The following is an 18,826-nucleotide window of genomic DNA, read 5'->3' as shown; positions in this document are numbered from 1 at the left end:
TCGATTCCTTCTCTTACTCTGTATAAAAGTTTTTTTCATAAATGTTACTTTTTCTTTTTCTTGCAATGTTTAGCTCATAACTGTCAGTTCAGGATTTACATGTGCCAAAATATTATCGCAGCACAACTGTAAAAATATTATGCAGTTCTAAGGTATGTTACAATGAACTGTTCTGTGAAGCACGTCACAGAAGCGTGGAAAGAGGAACGTGGTGTGGTACCTCCTACTGCTGCTGTGACCCTCAATGTTTATGAAACAATCTGTGGTTGCCTGACTCACATAAAACACCAAAGAAAAGAAATTACATTTAAAAAACTCATGTGCCACTGTGTTTAAAGACCTGGACCATGTCCCCTGTCCAACAGAACAGTCATACCACCTATAAGTGACAAACTTTATATGTCTACAGAAAATAAGTATCAACTTGGATCTCCCCAATTACAGTTCATGCTCAATGCTATTTGAAGCCGATTATTGTATTTTCACTGCTCCCTGAGGGGTCAGCCGGATCTCACATCACTACTCCCAGCATGTCCCATCTATCACCTGTATCATCTAGGACTTGAATTACAGTGTCAAAACAATTGGCATCTGGTTTCCTTAGGAGACACATCAACAAGCAAATAAAAAGACAAATCTTGCTTGTGCATGACCTGACCAGCTATGTGTGACAGAGGCTATAATGATGCATAGGGTTTTCTGGGCCTTTAGTAGAAACAAACATAGAAGTAAACAAAATTAACAAGAAAGGTAAAAAGCTCTTTTGCCCAACAAACCTTTATGCAAATTTGTACAAAATTTGCCACATTAAACAAGGTGGTTGCATTAAAGCAATCAAAGGCTTTTCCAACAATGTTCCACCCTTACAGTCACTGCCAAGCACACTTAAAGTTCAGTGGCCATCCTGGAGAAGGAACATCTGGCCCTCGTGATGCTTTGGCATCCCTGCGTGATTGGGATACAGGTCTACATGCTGACAGTACCACATGGGGCAGATTTACATCGGCGTGGCGCTGTGCTGCGGCTCGGTGAAGCTTCGTCATCTCGGAGGCAGTCTCTTCTGTGCTTTTGATCTCAGCCCTAAATCTGTCCAGCACATTTACTCCAGAGGATAACGCAGTTAAGAGTCGTGTCAGAGGTCACAACGCTCACATTGGAGATGCCTCTTTACTTGCATTTCTGGCCCCTAACAATGTTATATAACCCACAATATATTATGCCTTAAAACATGTGTTTTTAGAGATATGGATTGTAAGAGAAAGTTTTTGTCCTACATCCTACTAGGCACAGGAAGCTAAAAATAGTTCTGCTTTTGTGTTTTAGCAGTTTGTATAAACAACACTATGGAGGATTTATCAATGCCCGAAAGGGTGAATGACCAGCTGTTTCTTATCGAATTCACTCTTAAGTGAGGTTCTACCAAAGCATCCCACACTTACAGCTCCTGCAGGCTGTGAAAAACTAATGGCATCTGTGCTCAGCCACTCTTAAAAGACTAGGTGAGGTGAGAAATAACTGCTACATCCATTCCACATTAGCATGAACAACACTAGAGTGTTGCCAAGCCACACCAGTGATCTTTACAGCCCTCCAATTCAAAACACCCACTGGACCAGGAAAACCTCTCATGTTCAACCAGGCTGCTCATTAAATGTGTGCATTTCTGTTGAGAAGGCCGGACATGGTGACCCAAAGCACAGAATCAAACAAAGATGCACAAAAAACAAAGATGAATGCACATACATCAAGTGCCATATGGTCCTGGACATAGCTAATCAAATCGTGTTTGTCTCCCCCTCCTGGTCAAAGTGCCTCAGTACAGATTACATTGATCAACAGTAACAGACACACACATACATACACAGCTCTGGGCATTCAGTATATTTTCCAAAATGTACATTTTACTTTTTAGTATCAAAAGTCAGTCTGCGAATATTTTTCTTATAATACATGCCATTGCCATCTCTGGATAAAGTATAATTTCCTTCAGAAGCAGCACACATTTGTCTTAAAAACATTTAGGCAACAAATAAATTACTTTAAATTAGTATTGAACTGTGTATCTGGCTGTAATGTTCTACTATAAATGAATAGCATGATGTAGTCTTGCATGTTAAATTGTAATCAAGAGTTCCATTTATATCTACTAATGCTAAGAGTACATGATTATTCTGCATTATCTGCACATGCTTTAGGAATGCATACATAATTTTTGTAAACATAAGCCGTAAGCCAAATGAAAAGTATCATGTCAAAACATCAGCTGAGAGAGAGATAGATAGATAGATAGAGATAGATAGATAGATAGATAGATAGATAGATAGATAGATAGATAGATAGATAGATAGATAGATAGATAGATAGATAGATAGATAGATAGATAGATAGATAGATAGATAGATAGATAGATAGATAGATAGATAGATAGATCTCAATATGTGTAGTCTAACATCTGGATCACAAAGGTGTTCCATATGTAACACCTCCATAGAGTTCTAGCATGGAAGGCACTGTTCTATTATCTGAAAGATAAGGAAAGGTACCAAAAGTTCACTCTGCTGGTCAATATATTTGCATGATACCAGTGCTCCATTTAAAATGCAATAAAGACAGTTCCAGGGAAGTAACCACAAGAAAACATGACAATAGAAAGTCAGTAATAACCAATACTAGGGAACAAATTCCAAAAGGCTCATCATATCCTATGCTGTTTAGAAAGCACCCCATCAAAATAAGAGCTCTGGGTTTCCAAAAGAGCAAAATGTTACACCTTTGTTACTGAAGTACTCAGGGACCCAGGACACTTTTTGAAATGTGTCATGGTATAAGATCCACCCCTGTCCATTGTAGGTTCACAGTAGTGATTTTGGAAAATGTCTCATGTGTGTTGAACTTCAGCATGCCGTGTTACACACAATGGAAAGACAGATGCGAGTATTCTCGTGAAATCTAAAAATACATTTGATTACAATTTTAAAGGTGTGTAATTTCTACTACCTAGTGTGACAAGTACATTATTTAGAGGTGTATTTTTTTTAAAGAATCATGGTACATAGATTTAATAAGTATACTGCATAGATTTAATAAGTATACTTCTATTTTTGTGCCTGCTAGTTGACAGCTGACATCCAGTATCATAAAGATGAAATGTTTTAAAACAGCTAAAGAGAAACAAAATAAAAATAGCTTTCCTTTTTTTTCTAAAAAATAGTTTGGGTGAAAAATCCTGTCACATGTAAACTGGATAATCATCTTACATGCTGAGACTCCCGCATTAAAGGCAAGAGACTCTTGGTCATCAACTCTAGTGTCTATGCTGATGATGCGTGTTCCTGTGTTCCCGGCTTCATGCTGAAATTGAGAGCGAAGGCATTAAAAGAAGGAAAAAGGCCTCTCCATGTCTGTCCTGGAGAGGGGAGCACATCCATGCGGTTGAGAGACTGATGAGGAGAAAGGAAGGCTGGGGGCTGGGACAGTCGGGGCGAACCACAGTCAGTATGGGTCCAGCTTTACCCGTCTGTGCAAGCAACAGGTAAACACCATTCCACAGATCTGAAACACACACACACACACACGCACAATTCTAAAGGCCCACAGGCGAATCTTCCAGTGACTGCATTACAAATGAACTATTTTCATGATTGACTTGGTGAGGTGGCCATTCCTTCTGACGAATACCAGCTATTATATATGGCTCTGTGGAACATTTACTATATGAAAGATGTAGGATGTAAGGATGAGTAGACACAGGTAAAACAGGAGACAATGGAGAAGCAACCACATTTTAGTTTTGCATGAATATTCCATGAAGTCTTTATGGGAGCTTCTGTTGAAGACAGCAGTATGCAATTACTATGGGAACTGAAGCATAAAGCAGCCATTATAGCAGTAATGTTGTAATTGGATCGATTAGCATGTAAGAGAAAGTATGTCTGTATGTTTGTGTGTCTGTCTGAGTATGTAGACGTGCACATGCATTTGAAGAGTTAGAACAATGGCAAGACTCCAGTGGGAACAAAAGATAATCACAGCACAGACATTAGTTTTCACATTTTCACATCTGTAGTGTTGCCAGAGTGCCTGTAGACTCAATAACATCCACAGACGCAATCTTAAGAAAATTGTAGGTACTACAGTGCCTCATTGTGCAGTTTTTCTAATACAAAAAACACAAGCGAATATTCAGATCAACACAGGATCCAGCCACAGCAGAGATCAAAACTGTATCTAACATATGTCAACAATATATCTAATAATGTATCAACAATATAACAACATTTTAATAGGCTCTATTTTCAGAACACATCAGGAGAGGATAATACTAATGATAATAAAATATGGTATGAAACAAGACCTTCACCATTTTAAAAAGATCTAAAAGTGGGAATCCACATCTCTAAGAGGGATGAAAAAGTAACGTGTGGTTTTTTAACAGCCGATGAGGTTTGTGCAGGCTAGAACTGTGTCCGGGGAGAGTGTGCAGTGAGTGATCAGCCCTATAAAAGAGATAGAGCACCCTCCTACCCGTGAAACACAGACACAGGGCGGAAAGAGAAGAAATGTGGGAAACACTGAAACCCAGACAGTGGTGTAAAGGAATCCGCTTGCACTCGAGTATATGCTCAGCACATGAGGAACATCAGATGAACAGTGATACTCATGGTCAGAATGATCATCTGTGTACATTTAACATAGGGCTTTAAAGAAGCCAGAGTAAATATTGCAGCTTTTGATCACAATATGTGCAATATCATCTTCTGGATAATATTGCATAGCAGAAACTCCAGTGTTATCCGTCAGTGCTGAATTTATTCACACAGTGCACGTTTTTGTGCAACTTGCTTCTGGGGGCTTATTCACCACTGTTTCTTTTGTCTGTGGGCTCTGCAAAATCCAGAAAATTCTCAAACCCTGAAATAGCTCCAGTCCTACTATTTGGTAACACAAAGTAGCACACTTTAAAGATGGCTGCAAATATATTATATACATGCATGTGCTCATCTAATATCTGATGGCCAGAAGGCCAAAACGCATGTGGATGCAGTATGAAAGTTAGAAATAGAAACAGAATAGAAACAGATCTATCCATCTCTAATCTAGAAGAGAAATACTTCTAAAGGCCCCTTCCTTCTGGGAGGTAGAGTGACCGGACCCAGACTTCGTCTCTTGTCTGTTTTACAGATGACACATTACTGGCGTTACCTAACTCCTAAATGCTCACAAAGGAGCAATAAATACACAGCAAAGGTCAATTGGTTTTAGGCAAATTACATGATGACTGAAAGTCACAGTCTGTTAGCTGTTTCATTTTCTTTTCTCCTGGGGGTGCTCTCAATCAGGCTGTCCAAGTAGACAGAGGTGAAAAGCGCAATGACGAGGCAGTAATGCTAAATGTAGGGAACTTAAACTCATAACCATCAGATTTGCACTGTTTTCCAAAGTTTGAACAATGGCCTCCAGTTCAACAAAAGAGTGAGATACCCAAAAAGTGTTGTTACTTGACCTAAAATGCGACAGGTAAACATCGCAAGCACTTGAAAACACCTTTCAGACATAAAACTTTAACTATGCGCCATTTTAAAATCAGAAAGGGACATTCTCTTGTTATGACAGCATCAGAAGTTGGCTAGCATAGTCACATGCCATGTCTGAGCCTCACGATGTATACGCAGCAGAAGTCCCCAGATGCATTTTCATTCTGAAAGCACTGCCTCCATGAGGTGATGACAACGTGCTGCAATACCATGCATAGTGCACAAACACACACACATGCACAAAGACACGCGTGCACACGCGTTCACGTGCAGACCTTGGCTGTTCAGCAGGAGCCAAACAGTGGCAAAAAGCAATCAAACGTCAGAGAAGTCTTCTTCCTCTTCTTTATAAAGCAGATAAATAAAGCAGGCAGTCAGCATTGCTCCTGCTAACTACAGATACAGGACACACACACACACACACACACACACACAGAAACAAAGACAGAGACAGAAAAATAGATAGAAAGAGAACAAGAAACGGGAAACAGAGACATGATTTAAGACAAAAATCAACTATCTAACACATATATCCTACATACTCTAACACACACATATGAATTAAAGCATGACTTAAGTCAGAAACCTAGAAGAAAGCACTGAGAGGAGTTAAACACATACAAAATACACAATAAATGCACACCCACAGACAGACCCACATGCCAAATAAATACATGCCTACAAAGACATTTCACAGATTGATATCTCTACCAAAACTATAACTATAAACCCATAAACTATGAAAGTGAACATTAAAGACCAACTTGCAAACATTGTGCATGCCTACTTCCCTGCTTTTTCCAAAATGAATCACAATGCTTTTGACCCTGTGGAGTAGTACTTGTGAAGTATTAGCATAATAATGATATGGTGCTGAAGAGCATCAATTTAATTAGTGCACTCTCCCAGGAGGTGCTTCTGCCCAGTTTGAGGCTTTTTTTTTACTATAAAATAATTTCAGTAATTCATTGCAGGCTTTATTTTTAGCCAGTTATTAATTGCCAAATCTTTCGTTTCCACGGTGACTTGATCATGTGACTTATCTGTGCAGTGGACCCAAGGACCTGGATAATGGTACTGTAGCTGACTGAGTGCTAGCAACCCCAATTTGTTATGAACTAATTTATTGTCTTTATTAATACAAAAAGGGAGAGTAACTAACAGATCAAAACAGTAATAATTAAAGTATTTAGTACAGTTAAGTAAATTACTGTATTTTTCAAAATCAAGTTAATTTTCTATCACATTTTAAACAGCTATTAGTCAGTCAGCGACCCAAGACAGCTAATATTTAATACCAATATTTAATAATATTATATTTAATACTAATATTTAATAGCATAATTCTGTGCTTCTTGCTATTTTGAAGTAAAGGGAATAATTTTCATCTTTAACCTTTTCATCTTTAAACCACAACCAAAAAGGTCTTGTTATAAAGCATGACTCACACAGTCCAGTCCAGAGACAGGAAGACTGATAAAGAAACAGCTTCATATGTCTTTGTGGTTTATTTCTAGAGTTTATGCACAGAGAAAAGATCAATAGTATTTTGCACTCATTCAGAATTCAGAACTAAAGTTAGCTCTCTCTCTCTCTCTCTCTCTCTCTCTCTCTCTCTCTCTCTCTCTCTCTCTCTCTCTCAATTGCCTACTGGAAGGCTGAGGCTAAAATAGTCTTCTATTTTGCACCTCCCCACAGACCTAAAGAACCTATTTTAGGAGGACTTAAAAAACCAAATCAAATCACTAAACCTCACTGTCAATTTCTGCACTGAATACATGGCTCTGTTTAGGTTTATGATTCATAATAAACAATCATAAATAGCAAGTACACATACACACATACAACACCAGACTGGGCCTAAAATAGGATCCACTTGTATAATGAGAATGTGTTTCTAAAGTGAGAGTGAGTACTGTTATTTGTATCTAGGCAGCAAACAGAAACCAGTCGGTTAAACATTAAACAGCTTAATCTAACATTAAACTTAACCAGATGAAAATGTGGGCGGCGTTACCTGTAGACAGGCCACGCCTATCCCCACAGCTCCGATGATGAGCAGGTGTTCAGCCAGGAAGTGCTCCAGCTTAGTGATACAGCCACCCTGTGGGCGAAGACAGGGCATAAGCCCTCCTGTAGCAGGAATCCTTTACTCACTAACTCTGGTTCTGCTTCACTGTTTTCTGGCAGCTTGGCAGGATATTCACTTCAAAGTCAGCATGGAGCAGGACCAGGTGCTGTAAACAGCTAAGACGCTCCCGCCTGCATTTACCAGATAAAGGCTGTGAGAACCTGCCATCTCTCATTCATTCTCAGGAGCTAATCCCTTTTAAACTGCCGCAGAGCACAGCTTCAGTACACAACAGCAACTTTGTACTTTTGAGCTGCATTGACTGAATTCTAGATGGCATTCACCATTGCAGACAGAGAGATGCATCCATAATACACATCCACACTGTGTGTGTGTGTGTGTGCACACGTGTGCGTGTGTAAATTGGACTGGACATTTAATATCATCCTATCGTGGAAGATATGGAGAAAGGATATGTGCATGAAGTAACAATAGCAAGCTATCTCTATTGCATGTCTTCACAAATATGTTGGTTATGTGACTGTTTTATTTCAGAGGGAAATTTGCTAACTGCAGGACAAAAAATTATATAATCACTATGCCCTTATAGGACTATTGGAGTTGTGTATGTGCAATTCACTAAATACGGTTCACTTGAAGTTAGTTCTGGCATTATCACCTACCTCTCAGACCACTGGGACTTTCTGTAATGGTAATAAGTGCATCAGCTTGCTTACAGCTATAGTTTCCTAATTTAAAGCACTCCCTTGTGATATATTAAGTGCTTTATGGATTTTGAATGCTCAGCAATGTCAAAGTTCCACAGCTAATATAGGCGCAGTTTAGATGGCTATAGCTTCAAAACATTTAAACATCACATTTTCTGAGATTTAATCTAAATTCGAATAATGATCGAATTCAAAGCCTTACTTCCACTTTGTAGATGTTGGAGGGGTGGTCTCTCCAGCCACACTGAAGGGTCATAGATTTGCAGCAGCTATCAGGAACAACCCTCTTCTCTGCTTCCGGTGACATGATGTACACGCTGTGCTGCCAATCGAAGGAGTTGTTGCTCCCACAACACTTGAACTGCAGTACGAAACAGCAGCACGATGGAAAGCGTTTTGTGCCTCATAAATACAGTGATTTAAGAAACAGTGGAATATAGAGGGAGGCTCTTCTAAATGTGTATATTTATAGGCCCACCCACTATAATTCAGACAGAGCTATGGCTGGTTTTGATCCATGAGGCCCAGAGGGCCATGGGAACTGGGAGACTCCTACATCCTGCTGAAGTCGGTCCACAGCCCGAGTGATGCCCTCCTTCCCTGGTTGAGCATAGTTCTCTGTCATGGTCTTCCTCAGGTGCTGCTTCAGCTCCTCACTCAACTGAGAGAGAGAGAGAGAGAGAGAGAGAGAGAGAGAGAGAGAAATAGAGAGAGATACTAAGCCATTGAAAATGACAAAAAAATCAATCAATGACCTTAAAGGAAGAAGTCAGAAACAGCAAGATAAGACACAAAAAGACATCAAAGAGGCAGCAAAAGGAAAACACAGAAGTATCAAGAGGCTTATGAGTGGGAGAGCAGGAAAAAAAAAAAAACATTGTGTGTCTTAAATAGATCTTATCGCAGCAGTGGGAGCAGCTGTTGGCAGAAAAATCAGGTGTGGGGGTGAACAGCACCCTGCTCACTCAAAGCTTTCTTCAGCCCCAGTGACCCCTGACATGAGTATGGGACTGCATGGCTTCAGAAGTGCGAAGCTGGAGAATGGATGTGCCAATGCAATGCTTTGTATAGGTTGGATGCAATGTTTTGGATACATCAGTGAAATCAACAAGAACCATATTGGAGATTTACCATTAAATTTAATAGTATATAATTACTTACATGTTGACAGTTAAAACCTTTCCTTGCTAACCTTATATCATTATATTTAGAATCTGGATTATTCATTCTCCAACTCTTGATCAATAAAGGGTCACTGACCAAACAATAAGATTTTTTTAACAAGAATGGGTTACTTTTCAATCATGCTTTCAAATAAATTTTGGCTTCTGAGTCAAACCAAACTGTGAGTGTATATAATTAGAGTTATTTTTTCAACACAATGTCACTATTGATATTCCGTGTTCCATGTTTTCCCTGTCTTGTGTACTTTAGGTCCATGCCATAGTTTGGTTTTATCCGGCCCTCGTTTGATTGCTTACACCTTTCCCTCATTTCTACCTTGTTAAGTTAATGTATTTAAACCCTGTCGCGTTCCCTGTTCAATGTTTATTTGAATGGTTGTGTTCCTTTGAATCAGTGCGTCTATGTTTATTTGATGGTTGCGATTGTGTTTGGTTTAATGTTTGGCTGTATCAAAGCCTGTTTTGTTATCCTAGCCTTTGTGTTCCCTAGCCTATGTTATAGCCTGCTTCCCTTGCTTCCCTTCCCGTACGTTTTTGTTTGTTTGTAATGTATCCCCGTAATCTCTGTGTTGGTTCTATGGTCCTGGACTGCTATAATGACTCTGATTTTGGATTTGCCAATAATAAATCTCGCTCTTTTCCACACACGCGTCCACCTGCTTACCGCTCTCCGTTGCACACAAAATCAAATCTCAACATTATATAACCAATAACATCCTGAAAATGTGTGTATTCTTACATTCTGATAACTTATCATAGCTTACTTTATTTCTGACGTTTCTTGTGTACTAGTTTAAATAGGGTAAGATCATCTCAGATATATTACTGCATACAAAGTTATAGTGACAGTAACATACGTTTGTGTGTGTGGTCAAGGACTCCTCACCTTTTGATAATACACATATGCTAGAACTCCAGCAACAAGCTCAATCAGGAATATCACCAGCAGACAGGAGAAGTACTGCAGAATGACAACAGCAAACAAAGCAATGATTATGCCCATGCACAAAGTGGGACAGAAGAACCATAACAACCCAGTGTGACAAGGGGCGGGGACAGGGATGGGGGCCAACACACTGGGGCCTATGGTGCCGGGAAGCCTGCTGCAACTGGGCATCTACAATTCCAATTGGGCCTTTTCAGTCAGTGTTTACACAACCTCAATTTATGCCCCTCTTAATGTCTCATTCATGGTAAAAGGAAAAAAAAAACAAAACTATGGCATAATTAGCTAGCTCTCTTATTTTCTCAAGGACATTCGTAGGATCCTTTTTATGAGTGTATACTTCTCCATTGCTGAAATATGCATTACAAGAGATGCAAGTCACTTCATGTTTAAAATGTATTGTTAGCTATGGCTATAACTAAGTTTGAAAATTGCAAAGTGGACTAATATTTTGGCACACTATCTAGATTAGCTATCAAGACAGCAGTGCTTTGGAAGCAAAGGTATTTTTCTCGAAGAAATCCAGTCAAATTCTGTTTCCTTCTGAGATTTCCAAGCATATCAGTTGCTGTGCTGTTGACACATGAAAGTTGCTGTTCAGTCAACAGCAGTGAGGAAAAACTAGGTTTGAATAGCTATCATGTTAAAATGAGGTTGTTACAACCTGAACCAGGAGTGAAACAAGATTAAGAATTTTGATAGATAACAAAGATGCATGACAAACAGATATGTGTAAATTATTTCACCTCTGCCTGTTGTCTATCATTAGAACAAGCTTCTTTCAAAAATATACAATAGGTACAGAGTACACCCTCAGACAAACACACAAACACAGTGCATAACCACCTGCCTGTTCGGTGCTTCTACCTGTTAGAGTAGTTCGAGGCCTACCAGTCCCCATACAAACACACACACACACACACACACACACACACACACACACACACACACACACTCAAAAGACTACTACAGCACAACCCACTAGCTACCTGCTCAGACTGCTTAGACTCAGGTGGGTGTATTAGAAATAAATACATAGGCCATTATGTTCCCTTGACATGTAAGACTCTGATTAGAAAAAGGCAGATTTAATCACTACACTACTGTACTTGCGCTTATTATGGTAGTGGGGGGTGGATGGAATCAAAAAAAAAAAATGCGAACGTAACCCCAACGTGTTTACATTCTTCGTTTCTCTGAAGAAAAATATTTCAGATGTGAAAGATCTCACATCTGAAATAATCAGATCTCAATAATAAAGAGGGAAAGATCAAAAGAAAGAAAAACAGAAAGAAAGAATGGAAAAGGCAGCAGTCATCACACACACACTCTCCTGCTGCCAGATAAGGAATTCATCTGATTAAGCGCGTCAGCAAGGTAGGAGACAAATCCTTTACAAAGACAATGACAAATTTAAAGTCAAACAATGCAGTACAACAGATTAATCTTTCTTGATGGGGCGTGGGGTTTTTGTGTGCGTTTGAGTGGAGCTGGGGGGGACGGGGCTTTATTCAGATGACACAGAAGGACAATAGCCCTTTTACAAGAGAAGAATATGGAAGGTGACACTCTCTCAGTAGATGACTTTCACATCACCTCTTTCATAGGTAAACAGAACTGCTTTCATAACTCATTTTAATCCACACACAAAACCACAAGGCCACAAACACCCAGAGGTGGCACCCTACCTTCCTGAGTATCACGCATGAGACCGAGGGCTAGCTATAAATAGCACTGCTGCAGTGGCAGGTGCAACCTTGGTTCTCTCTCGCTCTCTCTCTACTTTAATAATGAAGGAGAGGAGGATGTGTGTCTGTTCCTTTGTCAGGGCTGATGTGGAGTCAGGCCATCAGCGAAGGGATTGAAAGCCAATGACTATACCAAGAGGCCTAAATGTAATTATACCTATTAACAGCTTCATTACAAATGATGGGGCTAGTTACAGTGTGAAGAACTATAGCTGGGGTTTTGGGCTTCAGGGAACTGGGGGAATATCCCGTATAAGGGCTGCCCAGAGCCACCAGTGAAGCACAGGCAGCCTGCCCCATACCATTGAGAGGAGGCTCCTCTGCTCACGGATGACAGCGCAGCAGCCCAGGAAGCCAGTGACCATGACCAGGGCTCCAGCCAGGATGAGGATGTAGGCAGACACGGCAAATGTGCTGGAGGCCAACAGGCTTAGGTACTCGCCCTTATCGATCAGAGTCCAGATCCCCACCCCCATCACCACACCTCCACCCATCTGAGAGAGAGAGAGAGAGAGAGAGAGAGAGAGAAAAGACCAAAAACCAGTCCTTCAGCACATATATTTTGTTTTTCAGCAAACATTTTTCCAATAATTTGTAAGGCAACTTAAATATGCAAATAAAAATATAATCAATAGATCAAATAAATTGTGAAAATACAGTCTAACTTTAAGTACATTACTCACTAAGGTGATGTGGATACACATTTCAGTTTTGTTCCCTTTTATGACCCATCATGACCCTTTAGTCACATGGAAGTTAAGGAAATTCCAGTAAGTTAAGGAAATTATTGCAAGTTCCAGTAAGGAAATTCTCCCCCGATACTTCCCTCCCATCCCTTTCCTCTGGGCCCAAACAAAAGGCAAGCAGGCATCAGACACCCCTTCTGCATACCACACACACACACACACACACACACACACACACACACACAACAGGGCTCCCATCTACACCTCCACACCACATAAGACAGGGCTCCTGTCTACTATTCCATGAGAAAGATCATGACCCCCCCCCACAAAAAAAGTGGGCTGTAGTTTCCTAGCTCACAGAAAGGATTTTATATTGAAAGGATTTCACCATATGTAGTACAGGATGAAAGACAAATCTTATATTTAATGTTTCTGCATACAAAAGATAATGCTGCATAATAAACCAAAACCAAAAAAATCAGAAACAAATACCACCCATACATATCATTTTAAATATACTTTTTATTTTACTGAAGATTGTTTTCAACAGCTTGTTTTGCTCTGAGAGGTGTGGTCTCATGCGCAGCTGAGTGAGATCATGTGAATTCTGTTCTAAGGAGTGCCTGTACTCATTTCTTGAGTGTTGCTCACACACTTGGCTCCTGGATTCACACACTTCTATTACAATGTCAAATTTCACAGGCAACAGTGTTACAGTGATCTCAGCCTGTGCATATTTGTACAGCAATGGGGCCAAGTCTGTAGCCAACGTACAGGCAAGGGCATTTCCAAACCAAATCATCATGTTGTGGATGGAGCAGAAAACGCTTATCGCATTCTTTTTCAAAAGGAATCTTAACAGCACTCAGCAAATGACTTGAACTCTAGAGGGTGCTGTCCAAGTTCAGTATCTGCTGTGGTAATGGATGGGAGGAGAAAAGCATTGAGAAGATAGCAAGTTGTGGTGGAAAGGAAATTCAGAGTTACGGGTCTGGTTCCCAAGTGCACTACGTGACAGTAGCTCATATGCATACATAAGTACAGGTGCTCATGCACACAGTCATGCATGCGTTGCTTCACAGCACCTTTGCAGTGCTCTGAGACAGTTTAAAAGTGATTCCTCTTCTAGCCCCAAGCTCTGAAGAGGTATAGGACTTCACTCAGCTCTATTACTGAACACATACTGCTTAAGAATACCATACCAGAGAGTGTGTACACACACTCACGCGAACACACACACACACACACACACACCATTAAGTCCATCTGTTGAGATATCCATCAACAAAACACTGATGTACCTGTATCAGTCATCCTTTGCTTTCTCTCTCCAGCTCTCTTCATGTCTCACAGATCAAAACCTCATTGCACAAACTGAAAGAATGAACATTAGACTATTCCCCTTACACTATCTGTAATGCATAAAAAGACAATAGGAACTCCATAAACGTCCCAGTGTGCTGAAGGAATAAAGGCTGCAGTCTACAATCTAGACTCACCCAAAATAGAAAGTTAAAGACAAAGAGGAGGTACTTGAGACAGACAGTCATCCAGTCATCCTGCTCATCCTTATACATGCTCCCCATCTTTCCTGTAAAATCTGGGAGAGGAGAGGAGAACATGTTCATTTAAAGTGGGGGTTAAGATGAATAAAGCTTTTGCCTTACAGTTTTCAGAAAGCAAGAGGAATATGATCAGGGAGGAAAAGGACAAAGATGGTAGCAACAAGAGGCTGCTGAAAGGTTTTGATCAGAGAGACAGCAGTCAGATGCTGTTCTTTTGGGTGACACGTTAATTACCAGATGTGGCTGTGCATTGCTACTGCATGAGAGTGACATGGACTATTTGAGAGCTCAGTGTAGAAGCAATGCATGTCAAAACAGCAGCTGAATAATGGCCCACTTTTGGAGAGAAGCAGTCAAAAAATATATATACCAAAACACACACAGACACGCACACAAACGCACACCCACACACACAAAGAAAATTCACAAACTCCAGAACAGACAGATGGCTGCAGCTCATTATGACGCTGACTTACACTTTTAGGAGCTTTAAATAAAGCATTACTGTCCCTAATGACATAAACCATGCAGTACCACACTGGCCCTGAGTTTCTTTATAATGACATATAACCCATGGAGTACCACCCTGGACCTGAGTTTTCTTATTGTGGATGACATTTTAATCTGTTGTAGATATAACCTAATGTACCATACAAAAGTCTTTAGCACATAAACAAAAAGAAGCTTAAAATTATCATAGCAGAAAGTGTTTATTTGCTCTGAAGGAAAAGTGGTCACATGATTGGTGGGAAAGAATTTCTTCTTTTTGACTTAAGCAGTTTTTGTGCTCTGTTCCCTGTCCAAGTCATCCCCCACTGTTCCAGTTCTGTTATGAATAGGGTTCTAGATAAGTTTCTAGATAGGGGTCTAGATCTGTTTTGTATAGGGTTCTGTTCTGCCCATCAGTATGTCTTAATTGTGTTTCTGTGTGTTTGAAACACTTATGCTGAAATATGTCACCTTCTCAAACCTATGTTATTAATTAGATATCAATAACTTGTTGAAAAAAACATTAAAAAGTTCATTTTTATAGTATTAATGTTGAATGTATTTATGTATTAATGTAATCCATGAATGTTTCTGTACTAGTGTTGGTATATTATTTAATGTTTTCCATGCAAATAAACACACATTACAGAGTTTATAATTTTCTGGATGGCATAAGATTTTTTGCATGGTACAGCATGCACACAGGATATGTTTAGAATAAGCTGATGAACTGATTTTCCAAGTTATTACAGAATGGTAAAGCAAGCCATTCTCAAGTCTTTGGAGTAAACAAAATAGAACAAAAGCTACAAAAGATTTCCTTTTCTGAACAATGAATGTAAATGGTTAAATTATGTAAATAACTACATTTGTCGGGTGTCTGCATCATAACTGTGCCTTAATTCATAAATCAAAATACATAATTTTCTTCACCCATATATTATTGAATGTGAAAGGACACAGTGAAGCTGCCCGATATGTTTACACAGACCCCAAGTTGTCAAGGGTTGCCACATTCAGAGAGGAAATATCTGAACCTTGGCGCTACTGTTTTCTGGCATGGGGGCAACTTCAGATGCTTCCCGATGGCGGAGGCGTAGCTGAGAGGTTAAGTTTCGTTGAATAAGACGGGCCTCGCTCAGCACACAACCAGACTGATTGGTAGCCTATACGAGCTACTGCGGTTTGTTTACAGTGGAAAACAGGGCTTTTGTTGTTATTTTAAATGTCCGCGTCCGATCGATTTCAGATCAAACACAGGTCGGCTTTTCATGGCGATATAAAATAACCTAAGCCACTAGCGTGTTTGCACATCTAAACCGCTAAAAGATCTGTTGTTTTATACATGGATTGAAGGGTTGATGAAAAAGAGCGGAAATTTAAATCATTTGGTTGCATCTTCCCCGAACGCTGGCTCTAGTGATTATCAAAAACATTTGTTATTAGGCGCTTATTGCAATTAGTTAGATTGCCTTTCAGTACTATCACTTTTGTTAAATCGACACAATTAACAAAATGAAAACAGCGACAGTGAAAGGCATTTGCTTCTCTCAAAACAACTGCATTTAGCTTATCCACAATGTGAGGAAAGTACAAACTAACATTCGCCAAACGCTACTTTTGCGGTGTAGGCCAGGAAACCATGAACAGGGAGCTTTTTTGAAAAACTCACCAAAATACAGCGAGTCCTTTTCTCACTGTGTGAAGCTTGTTGCTTTGCCAACGTCCGTCCTGTCCACGGGAGGAGTGGGTCACTGCAGGCTGTAGAGGAAATGCAACTACAACCCGCCCCTCCGACTGATGGGATTAAAACGCGTCTCGCCATTAATCTTCAAACAAATAAGTAACCGCGAGGTGACTACGCAACTCAAGAAAATCAGCTTCCTCGACCATCTGTAATTGGCAAATTCATACATTATATAATGCAATTAAAATATATTGAAGATTATATTTGTTGTGAGATTGAAAAAAACAAAATACCGTTAAACCAATGACAGACCACGCTGCACCGGGTGTACATAAAAATATGTGTATAGGCTATAAGAAATATACGGGGCACATCTTTTCTAGGGTCCTAAGAACAGCCTCAAACTCAAACCCTTATTATGTACTGGAGAGCGAATAGAGTATTAGTCATAACTGTCCTTTTCATTATGCAAAGTGAAGAGCGACGCCATATCACACCTTCATCGCAAAGGTTAATTTGATGTTTTTAACAGCGAGGCAGGGCTTCGCTGATTAGACAGGCGTGTTGTACTGTTATGTATGCCTGTCAGTAGCAGAAAGGATTTTATTATAGAAAAGCAACAGGCGTATTGGCCACTCTGGACCCAACGGTGTGCTGGGGTAAGGCTGATTGAACTGCTGTCCCTACTAACCAGAGATGACATAAGCAACCAAAGACTAAATAAGCTCCACTATTTCATATTATAACAATGATATTGTGGACAGAAGGCCTGCGATACAGCTGAAGTAAACTAGGTCTAAATTGTTCAAAGAATGAAACAACAAAACATGGCCGACAAAGTGGCTATCAATAATACCAATACCGTTCTGTAGTATATAGAAACCTGTGTGTTTGCAGACTGCTACTAGCTGCGTATCCGTTATCCTAGCCCATAGTTGAGGCAAGGCGTTTGTCCCCTGTTCCTCATAGATTACGACTCTGTGTGAGATTTCCTCCCAGCCTACATCCCTGTAACTCAGTCGAGTCAAATCTCCATGAGGAGAAAGCGTTCCATCTCAGGCAGTGGACACAAGCAACAGTTATTTGCTTTTGATGTGATCTCTCAGCGAGAAATGACATTAGGGAAGAGGATGACATCTGTAACACCAGAATTGGCAGAGGGAGTCTACTGATACAACCTTAAATGCAGTTAATTTGGGAGACATCATCAATAATTGACATTCAGTGTATGATAAGGTGCTTAATTCTGTTTGTAGCCCACATGGTGGAACTGGTTGATCATAATATTGATATACCAGAAGAGAATATGATGTAAAAATTGTCATCTGGGGTCACAGATTTAAAAATAATCTCTATATCAAAGTACAGTAGGGAACTGAAAGTCAGTGCAGGGTGTGACATGGCAAACAAGCAAAGAAATAAGGGGGGAAATCATGAATTAATTTGATGAAGAAAAAAAAAACAGATAGAGACAACACCGTATACCTTTCAGAATGAACCTGATCACTTAACTGTATTTTTGTCAGGTCCACCCAATCTGTTCCTTGTAAGTTTTTCACTCCAGTGTTTTATTCTCTGTCTAAAGCTCTTAAAAGGCTGCTCTTGAGGGGGTGTTAGTGGGATGTGTTTTGATGGAAACACATTCAAAATGGACAATCACATGCACATATCCAGGCACACACACACACACACACACACACACACACACACACACACACACACACACACACACACACACACACACACACACACCACAGATCATACAATACTAGCTTTAAGTTGTAGGCTGTAATGCCTCTAAGCTTTCAAGTGCTTGCTCTATACAATGCCTCTCTACTGATAAGTTGATGTATTAAATCATGAAAAGGCTCTCTTGCTCCTTCAAGCGAAATATAAATAATATCTAACCTTGAGGAAATAAAGCAGAAATGTTGTTTTAAGGCCAAAGCAGTAATTGTAGACTGAAACTGAATAACTCCACAGTGCACTTGACCTAAAAGAAAGATAACAAATATATGGTGTATAGTGAAGAAAAAAAATGTCAGAACTTGTACAAAAACAAGTAAATGTCTGGATTTGAAGAATAACAGAAGACTTGCTGCCCACACCCTCTCAAGGGTTACACACCAACTGAAGAAAAAGTACCGCTGGACATTTTACAAAAGTGTGTGTGTTTATTTTTCAT

The 18,826-nt window shown here is 39.9% G+C and overlaps 1 protein-coding gene across 3 annotated transcripts; it reads right to left on the bottom strand.

Moving 5' to 3' along the window:
• Positions 1-2,544: 2,544 nt before the first annotated feature.
• On the bottom strand, positions 2,545-16,735 carry tspan11 (tetraspanin 11). Of its 3 annotated transcripts, none has more exons than XM_027020263.2 (9): positions 16,627-16,735; positions 14,400-14,500; positions 12,514-12,705; positions 10,404-10,478; positions 8,890-8,994; positions 8,536-8,694; positions 7,552-7,638; positions 5,810-5,927; positions 2,545-3,552 (listed from the first exon to the last, which is right to left on the bottom strand). In XM_027020263.2, the coding sequence occupies exons 2-8, from the start codon at positions 14,484-14,486 to the stop codon at positions 5,850-5,852; spliced, it is 783 nt and encodes a 260-aa protein (XP_026876064.2). In that variant the 5' UTR covers positions 14,487-14,500; positions 16,627-16,735; the 3' UTR covers positions 2,545-3,552; positions 5,810-5,849. The 3 variants fall into 3 exon arrangements, with proteins under 3 accessions (XP_026876064.2, XP_026876066.2, XP_026876065.2); XM_027020265.2 differs by having other exon boundaries at positions 5,810-5,878; XM_027020264.2 differs by lacking the exon at positions 5,810-5,927.
• Between the last annotated feature and the right edge of the window lie 2,091 nt (positions 16,736-18,826).

The sequence above is a fragment of the Electrophorus electricus genome, chromosome 7 (genome assembly GCF_013358815.1).
Source record: "Electrophorus electricus isolate fEleEle1 chromosome 7, fEleEle1.pri, whole genome shotgun sequence".
NCBI lineage: Eukaryota > Metazoa > Chordata > Actinopteri > Gymnotiformes > Gymnotidae > Electrophorus > Electrophorus electricus.
The sequence above is the reverse complement of the archived record's forward strand: the minus strand, read 5'-3'. Positions and strand labels throughout refer to the sequence as shown.

Bases quoted from the DNA above. Each gene is read 5' to 3' on its own strand.
- tspan11 (XM_027020263.2), bottom strand. From the start codon at position 14,486: ATGGGGAGCATGTATAAGGATGAGCAGGATGACTGGATGACTGTCTGT. The intron at 12,706-14,399 runs GTGAGTCTAGAT...TCTCTCTCTCAG, and splicing joins TCTTTAACTTTCTATTTTGG to ATGGGTGGAGGTGTGGTGAT. The intron at 5,928-7,551 runs GTAACGCCGCCC...CTGTATCTGTAG, and splicing joins TAGGCGTGGCCTGTCTACAG to TTAGCAGGAGCAATGCTGAC.